General features: G+C 39.2%; 1 protein-coding gene across 4 annotated transcripts in view; it reads left to right on the top strand.

The window, feature by feature from the left end:
* The first annotated feature begins 1,654 nt into the window (after positions 1-1,654).
* The window catches only part of CACNA2D1 (calcium voltage-gated channel auxiliary subunit alpha2delta 1), a 361,517-nt gene continuing 353,620 nt past the window's right edge, over positions 1,655-9,551 (top strand). For 3 of the 4 annotated variants that reach the window (XM_071734050.1, XM_071734049.1, XM_071734048.1), the window contains exon 1: positions 2,051-2,292. In XM_071734050.1, coding sequence (XP_071590151.1) covers positions 2,198-2,292 — 95 coding nt within the window. In that variant the 5' untranslated portion in view covers positions 2,051-2,197. Of the gene's footprint in view, positions 2,293-9,551 lie in introns of all 4 variants that reach the window. The other variant, XM_071734046.1, reaches the window with a different exon arrangement.

The raw sequence follows: 9,551 nt of genomic DNA, 5'->3' as shown, positions 1-9,551 counted from the left end.
CCCAAGAGTGAGGAGTTGTCTTAAATTACACTCTAAAAAGAAAATCTGACATGACCTTGGGCAACATGAACTACTACACATTTCCAGCCCCTTCCCTCTGTGAATTTTTCCAACCCTTTACAACACTCCTAAGATCTCATATTGATAAATCCTCTGTACCCCCATGTCACATGTCCATGACTGTGCAGTTACCTGCTACACATTGCAGAAAAGGCCATCCCTGCCTTAACACTGCTGTAGGAAAGTGGAAGTGCTCAGATGAGCAGGGATAGTTCAGTACCGGAAGTGCTGCCACTTGATGTGGGAAAACTGTAAAGCCTATGGATACCTATAAGAGCTGGGCTATATGTACGCTTTGGATTGTCTGAGTCTACAGGCTGCAGTATCATTTTAGAAACTGATATTTCAGACTTGCATCCACACCCTGAATCCTACGTCCCTACAGGTAGGTGGATAGATGAAGACAACTGGGAGTTCTTCCCACCAGCTCCAAAATGCCAGCTCCATTCCAGAAACAATGTCGATAAGTGACTGAATGCTTTACAGATTGCAACTGAAATATCATTCTGGCTTGGAGCCTGGACAACGTGAACACTCAATTCTCCACTTGTGGATCTCAGCTTTGGTCCCTTTGCCACCTTTAAAACAGAGATGAGAACCTTTCTGATTTACAGAAATTGTTTCGAGTTCAGTTGTTCTGAGGTCACATTCAAGATAATATAACCCTTAAATACAAAGGGCAGGAAAACAATAGAAAAATTTGGTCTGCTATTTAATTTTCACCTGTTGAACTAACTATATATAAATATAAAAATATAATTGTATAATTATATTTAATAAAATAAACATGCAAAATAAAGGAAAAAATTACAGTCTACAGATGGAAAAGAGACTCGAAATGATACAAAACTTTTAATTGTTTGGGTAAATAATCTAAAAATATTTCCCTGGATTACTTTCTCCATTTGTACAGGGAATACATAGTTGCCACAGAGACTGGCACAGAAACTGGCATTCGCGAACATGGGTAAAATAAAAGACAGAAGAGGGAATTTGTCGTCTGAATTTTCAAAGGAATCTGAAATTAATATCTAGCTTAGAGATGCGGTTGGGGCGGGAGGCGGAGAACTCCCAGCCGTGTCCCCCAGGGTCCCGCTTCCCAGAACTGCCTCGGGTACCCGCCAGGGACGGGACCCGCCGGGGACGGGACCCTGCGGAGGGCGGGGACGGCCGCGCAGCTCCCCTGAGCCGGCTCCGCTCGGCGGGGCAGCCCTCCGCGGGCGCGCAGTGACTGTGTCAGCCGCACCGAACCGCGCCGGCCCCTCCGAGCTGAGGATCGCTGCTACAGCCGGCAGCGGCAAGAGCGGCTTTTATATATGCAAGTCTAAGTATACAAACGCAGCCCAGGCTGGTGGCACACGGTCTGTGCGAAGCTACTGTTGCTGCTTAGAAGGGAGGAGAGGGAGGGGAGGAATTAAAATAAAGCACGAAGCGGTTTTAAAAATAGCGTGGGGTAGCGGGGAGGTGCTGCACGCAGCCTCGGAGGGGGCCGGGGGCGGCCCGGCCCAGCCCGGGGAGTTCCTCGGCTGCCTTGTAAGGAGCGCGGCCGCCACAGGGCCCACACCCTCGCCCTCCCCCGCTCTCCGCCCCGGCTGTCCCCGCTGCCGGCAGGGAAGGCAGGAGCTGGGAGCGATCTGCCCGTCTCCCAACTCTCTCCTCTTCTTTCCTCCTTCGGGAGCCGCCACCCCGCCTGCCTCTCTCCTCCTCCTCCTCTTTCTGCTCTGCAATCAGGGGAATAAATCAGGAAAGGACACACAGACACACAGAGAGTGAGCGGAGATCTGTTGCAAAAGTATCCCTGATGGCGGCGGATCAGCTGAAGCCGGAGCTGCTGCTGGAGTAGCAGAGAGTAGATTATCTCTCTCTCTCTCTCTCTGTCTCTTCTTTATTTCTCCTCTTTACCCTCTCCACCCACAGATCTCCATCGTTTCTCCTCCTCCTTCCCACCCTCGGCCACGCTCCCTCTTCTCCGCACATCTCTGGGCTGCGCCTCCTGCGAGTGGGCGGGTGAGGGGGAGCGGAGGAGGCTTTAAAAAACAACAGCCCCCCCCTGACCACCACACATACAATAATTGAATTTATTATTATTGTCGTCTCGCCGACTTGGGGAAGGGGGAATCGATCTTCGATCAGGAAGATGGCTGCTGGCTGGCTGCTAGTCTTTAGCCTGACACTTTTCCAGTCCCTGGTGATGAACCACTCGTCGGAGGGACCTTTCCCTTCTGCCACCACGTAAGTTCCCGCGGGGTCTCGGGGTACCGGGCGGAGGGCACGGCCGGGGCTCACCTCTGGGTCGGGGAGAGCCCGGCGCCGGCGAAAATACAAAGGGAAAAAAAGTAAGTGCGTGCGGAAAGTGGCGGTGAATTAAAATTGCAGGATTTCGGCTGTTTTTGCTTGGGAAAGAGTCACAGTGGCAGAGGGTTCCCCCCTCGGGAGGTCGCCGGGAGGCGGGGAGAGTGCGCCGGTCACGGCGGGCGGCGGTACTTTTGAGGTAAAGACTTCGCCTCACAGCCCTGCTCCAAAGCAGATCCCAGCTCTAAATATACCCCCGGCAGTTCGGCCGTGCTGAGAGGAAAGTTTCGAGTTACACAGAGCCCGCCCCCTCCTCCCACAAAGGTTATTTCAGCCTGGCTAGAGTTTTAATACTATTTTAAAAAATTATTATTATTTTTATATAGTTTGCTTGTTTTTTTTTTTTAATTAAAACTTTCGCAATTTTATTAGAATTCACGCAAAAGGCAGCTTTTCAGCTTTTCTTGCCTTTCTGCGGCAGGCATGTGAAATAGGCAGACGAGCACTGCTTTGAGTTTGGAGCCTGTGCTTTAAGCTCACTCCTACCTGGATGTGTTCCAGCGCTCACCAGGGATATTTTGACAGCCGCGGGGTTTGTTTTCTGCCCGCAGTTGTTGGTGGGGTGGGGGTGTGTGTGCGCATCCGTGTGCCACTCCGCAGGGGGTTCAGCACGCTTAAAGCAGCATAACTAAAGAACTGATTTCTTCAGCGTTGGCCTTGCAAATCGTTGCTTCACAAAAAATACCTTTGCGAGAGCTGGTGGATGCCCTCGGTGCAAGCAGCTTTTATGTTTTGTATGGCCGTAAGATAGAAATCTGTGAAGCGCTGCATCCTTATTCGCATGAACGTGTTGACCAGACCAGTGCAAAGATCACATAATGAAAGCGTGCAATAAAAGAAAGGAAAAAATAAGGCAATACGTAGTACTATAGATTATTTTACACATTGGTAAATAATCCCCACAACAAAACCCTGTGGACTAGCGACGATTTTAATATTCCTTTTTTTTCCTTCTTCTTCTTTTCTTTTCTTTTCTTTCCTTTTTTTTTTTTTTTTTTTTTTTTTTTTTTTTTTTTTTTCCTCTTTTTTTCGGAAGCACTTACCTTGGTCCCTGAATCTGGGTTAAAGCCACCAGTAGGTAACTTTTAAGTGGATGACTCACTTTAATGCATTTTACATAAGAAAAACAATGCGAATGGTAGTCTTCCCTATTGTTTAACGCTGGGTAGAATTTATTGCCTTCGTTCACCCTGTGCAGGGGGATGAGTTTACAGCAATTACCAGCAGTGCCTTTTCACCAATTAGTACTGCTGGTAGGTTGTTATAATTGGATTCAGTTCTGAGTATCGGTTCCATTATGAAAGACTCAAAGGGATGCTCTTACTGGTAAATGAAAGAAAGGAATAGAAAGATAAGTGTAAAGTAACTACTTAATATCTTCTAAATTGAATAAATACAGCCTTCAATTGAAGGGAAAATTATCTTTGAAAATATTCTTGTGTTGCAGTTTATAAAGATGTGCCATATAGAACCAAGAGCGATAAAATACAAAGCCAGGTCTGTTTAAGTCAGTGCTTTTCTTGTGTTTGAGTTTTTGTATTTACTGTTTCTTATTCAGCTGCAAAGATTGTGATAGACAACTAATTACAATTTATCTTCTACACAGATCTTTCTAGCTTTAAAAGGAAAATAAATATAAAATATATTGAAATTAAAAGAATACTCTATGAAAAAAAATATAATTTCAAATACAAGTCTAGATCACTTTTAGCATAACATGATTACTTCCTTAAACAGTTTTTGTCCCTTGTCCATGTGCGCTAATTCCCCTCAGAATTTACCTTTGCTGTTCGCCATAACAGAAGGAATTGATAACAGGGAAACATGATACAATGTACTTTAATTATAACTATAGCTACGATTAAGTAATTCTCAACATGGTTTTAGTCAATAGCATTTCCATGTTCTACACAATCTACTTGCTGTTGGCTTTCTTTTTTCTCATTATTATTCCTTTGAATATTATAGAAGCAATCTATAGCACTTGTCCATTCTCCATAGTAATGTTTCCCCTTTGAAATTAAGTCAAAGTTCAAATAAGATTTGGTTCATTTAGAAGGCACAACAACAGGTTGATGCAGGGAGAGCTGCTTTGCAAAAGTAATGATGTAACAGGTGAAAGAGAAACATTTTTTTAATTCTATTTGAGAGACTTGATAGCGGTGTTCTGTTTCCTTCTACAGATGACAAATGGGGAAGAACAAAGAGAAGTGATGCAAATCCTCTTAATATGAAATATTTTATATTTTAGTAATAATAAATATAGGGAAAACCTACAAAAGATAATAAAAAATAAAGGACAATAATAATTGATGAACTGGATGTTTTCTGATACTGCGTTTTTATTTACTTGATTTCTCCCCAGTATTTTTAGGCTCTTTTTCTGTTAGTTAATAGGTTGATCTGAAGAAGCAGTATTTTCTAGATGTTATATGAAAAATGTGCGTATTCAGGGTTGTATAATTCATTATTTCAACAACAACTTGTTAGTGTACAGTCACTTTTCCTTCAGTAATCTGTTCCTTCTGGATCAGCAAATATTTTAACATGTGCTTTTACCAAAACATTCGGAGGTCTTTATAATCAACATAGTAGTATAGAAGTGTGAAACGTTTTTAGCAAAAAATGCTGGAGGTTTAAGAAATCCTTTTTTTTAAAATAGAATCTCAGTAATTTGATTAATTTTACTTCTCTGACAAGCCAAAAGGGCCCTGGTTACCCAGCAATGTGTAGAGAATTTTAAGTGAAGGATTTAGCTCTATGAAATAGGAGACAATTTTGCATTGAAAATCTGATGAGGTGGTATAATATCATTTGGGTTTTTTTTTTCCTGTGTTGGAATATTTCATCACATATATTGAAGACTTTTCTTTAATGAACTATTTAAGTAGTTATGTCTTGATCTTTGGCTATAAGGCTGTAGCTACTGGTCAATACATATTAGGTTTCATTGAAATTTATAATTTTCATAGTATCATGTATGTATATTATCATATAACAGTACAGGGTATCATGCTCTTTTAACACAGCAACTCCAAAAATTTCACTTATACATGCAGCACAACAGATATTTTGCACTTACAAGAGAATACATTTTTGATACAGTATTCCTGCCACTATAACCACACTACTGCTGACACAGTACACAAAGCACTTCTTTCATTTTAACCATATATACTTATTTATCTTCCACATGTCTACACACTTGAGAAAAAAATACTGTTAAATAAATGTAGTTTGTATGTTTCCTGATAAAGGTAGCATAGGAATGAATATATGTCTGTTATCTATACTGCATTAAAACATATAGCCTTGAGCCTAAAAATATTTTATAATTCTTAAGGATACTTTGATATCTTAACCGTGTTGATATTTTTACAGATAGTGAGTAAACTATGACATAAAGAAGTATCTGCTGCTTTCTGATGATAAACCTGTCTGTATTGGTTAAAAAAGAAAAAAAAACAGCCAACAAAACAAAACATTTTAATTTTGACAAACGTACAGATGGAGACTTTCAGTATCAATGATAGTGTTTCTGTAATCATATCATTCTAGATGATGTCAGGTTTTATTTTATTTTCTCTATTTTTCCTCCCCTGCTTATTTACTCTCATTTGTCTTTTTTCCTCCTCAGTCACTTCTTCTGTATATAGAGATTAAATTACACATTATATTCAAGACAGCTGTGATACTTAGATAAATAGGGGTAAAATATCTGAGGATAAAAATAAGATGGAGAGGATAAAGATAAGATACATACATATATATATATATATGCCAGCAGGAAATTTTTATTAGCTTGAATCATCCTTACTCTTGGTGTCATTAGGACAACTTAGGGAAGTCTAGATGAGTCATATGAATTAAAGCTCATACAACTGGGACATTTGTATTTTTGGTGTCAGCTCATGGACCTAACAAGTATAGGTCTTGCTGAGAATGTAGCTGGGCTTGGTACACAGCATCACTTTCTATACAAAATCAGGGACTGAATGTAGATAGAAGATATTTATACTGTGTTCTTTTCATCTGTTTCTGCTCTCAGACTTAGGGATTTTGACACCTTTCATATACATATGGTCTCATTTTTAGCATAAAATCTGTGATAGAAGAATGCCAATTTTACTGCTGATGTTAATTAGAAAAGACAGCTGCGTTAATGAATTGCAAAATGTCAGGATCCTTCTCAACTGTATTTTCCAATCTATTTAAAAATCTTCATTATAAGGAAAATATTGTCTGCTGAAGAGTACCTTCATACCCCAGGGCATTGGAAAGAAAGCCAAAAGATGTAATTTCCATAGAATCAGGGAAGTGCAATAACACCTCTTAGTGTTTTCTCAGCAGCACATGTCTGAAAGCTGAGCGTTACACAAGATGTATAAACCCAACGGTATTTTAAAACCTATCACTCCAATCTACTCTTCTAGCAGAATCATACTTAAGGATAAATGAGAAGCAGCTTGTTGAGTGGTGTTAGTTTGCTTTTGTGAGCATCTCTGTACATGTGGTTGTGATAAATGCAAATTACTTGGTTCTACAAAGCATTTTTCTGTTTTACATTTCTTATGATGTAAATTATTAGTGGAAGTTTCTTTTTCTTATTGTGCTTGTCTCTTAGACATTTATTCTAAGGCCCTAAAATCAACAAATTCTATATATTTACATTTTATTATATTTGAAAATTCAGCCAAAAATGGGAAAATATATAGTGATCATAAGAGATGAAATTTCATTGAAATAAGTCAGCATTATAGAGGTTCTTGCCATCTTTCATTTTTCAGTGATGCTATTTTCAGAACTGCATTGCTCATACCCTGCAAAATGATTTTATCCAAGAATTCAGCTGCTAGAAAGAGAGCTGGAGCTTGGCAGTACATTAGTCTGAAACGTATTCATTGTTATATAGAAGGCATGTTGTACAGATCTTAAAAATATTCATCTAGCAGAGCATTTTAAAAGGACAAAAACATGGTCAAATTATTATTACTTTAATCTTTTGTATCAAGGAAGAAAAATAGACTGTATTTGCCCACTGATACCTGTGATCTGACATACTTATGCCTTTATTCTTCCCTTTTACAAGAATCCTTTACCCAAGGTAGTATTAACTTCTAGATCCATGATTGACTTAAACCTCTGCAAGACAGGAGTTGAAGTTTAGAAGCACTTTAGTAGTTTAAGAGAAAAATGACGCCACTCTGTTTCTAAACGTAGTAGAAACAGATTTGGGTCCCAGACTGTTTTGTACGTCTTTGCAGCAACAGAGAATCTTTTTGATCCCTGTGTGCTTGGGATGCATGTCATGCTCAGAGTGCTTATAAAGACCTTAGTGACAAAAGCTGATCTTAAGGACTACAGAAAATTCTGTTTTCTGATGCCTTGTTAAAATATCAGCTTTAATAGAAGAGAAGATTTACCAGAACATAACACTGGAATAAAATTGTGGTCCATACATACAATTTGCTAAAGCCAGATGCCATCCTGTATTTATGCCTTTTATGAATGCTGACTCAGACTTCTTGAAATAAGGAATGACAGCTCAGTGGCATCGGTGTCCAGGTAAAACATATCTAGCATCTTGAAAAGACATAGAACTTAAATGCAAAATAATAACTGCATTTTTATCTTCACCCCTGGGCATTGCCTGTGCATTGTGTCTTAGATCACTCTTAGCCCGTTCCTGAATCAGCTTTTTTGTTCCATCTACAGATGCTGCAAGACAGGTATCAATGAATATTTAAATGTTTGCCTTTTAGTTTATAGCTCAGATTTATTTCTCTTGTTGCATCTGTTGAATATCCTTATCCAACTCAACTTTTCTCAAGTATATCTTAGATCTGTAGGATCAGATCAATAGCTGGATTTTGCATAAATTGTGCCATTTCTTACTATAGCAAATTGGTCATTGCTATTACAGTGTTGTGGTTCTCCTTTTCCTCTTGATTTCCAATAGGAAAAGAGAGCTGGAATCAATACTGTTTGCAGAATATTATTTTTATGTCCAGCAGTACCATGTAACGCACATAGTATTGATGCAGGAGTGGTTCATGTTTCAGGTGCAAATACATAACACTGGTATTGAAATCCCTCTCAGCTAAATTTATACTACAGTTATGTTCGTGGGTTGGATATTCTCAGCTGAGGGCCAAACTATGGTGCTAAAATTAAAAATCCTGTTTATATTCTGAGAAAAAAAAATCAGTTTTAAGAGTAAAGGCTTTCAAAATATGCCACAGTATCTTTCAATAGCTAAAAATTAATGGCGTATGCCTGCAGCTACTCAGCTCAAGAGGGATTTTTTTTTTTCCTTTCCCAGTGCTTTCCAAACTATTTTTGACCTCTTCTGCTTCTAAGCAAACTCAATGTTTCACACCTTCCCTCCTCCCAGATTTTAAAAGTTTTCAGGGTGAAATGTAAGATATACTCCCTCTTTCAGAAGCACACTCTGGCAAGAATATGGCTCACTGTTTGGGAATATTACACTAATGATGTTAGGGAAAGGACCTTGGTCTTTTGCTTATGGCCCTCCTTATAATGCCTTTCTCTGTGTGCTGAAAGCAACCTGATGACAAAGAGCTGAATTTCTTTTCCTTGTATATTTCTTGCTACTTATTTACAAAGATTCTAACAAGTTTATGAGAGAGATTGACATTATTTTGCATCAACAAATCAGCAAGCTTTTGCAGTTAATTACAGTAATTCAAAATCAGACTTTTTTTTAAGTCTGAGGCAGGCCTGAAATACCCATAGAATATGAATGTGAAGTTATAATATTGCTGACTATCATAAAAAATGTTTTATTGGATTTTTAACCCTCTTTTTAAATTGCATTCTCACTTCGTCTCGTTTGACAGTTGCTCAGAAGAACTATAGTCTTTGTAACATTTTCTGCATGGAGATATAAGCATTTTTTAATTTTGAAAGTTCCTGGTTCTCCAGAGCCATGAAAGGTGATCAAGGAATGCAGAAAGAAATTTTGTTTTAAGAATGTGTCCTAAGCGTCACGTCGCCTAAGAACAACTTTTTACACATCAGTCATTATCTTTAAAATGGAGGTATATGTTGGTTCCGTGGTTCTGTTCTCAGCACTCACACATGTAAAGCTTCAACTGAACTGTATGAGCAAAATCACT

Source organism: Heliangelus exortis, chromosome 1 (assembly GCF_036169615.1).
Source record: "Heliangelus exortis chromosome 1, bHelExo1.hap1, whole genome shotgun sequence".
NCBI classification, from domain to species: Eukaryota; Metazoa; Chordata; class Aves; order Apodiformes; family Trochilidae; genus Heliangelus; species Heliangelus exortis.
This window is presented reverse-complemented; position numbering and strand designations above follow the sequence as displayed.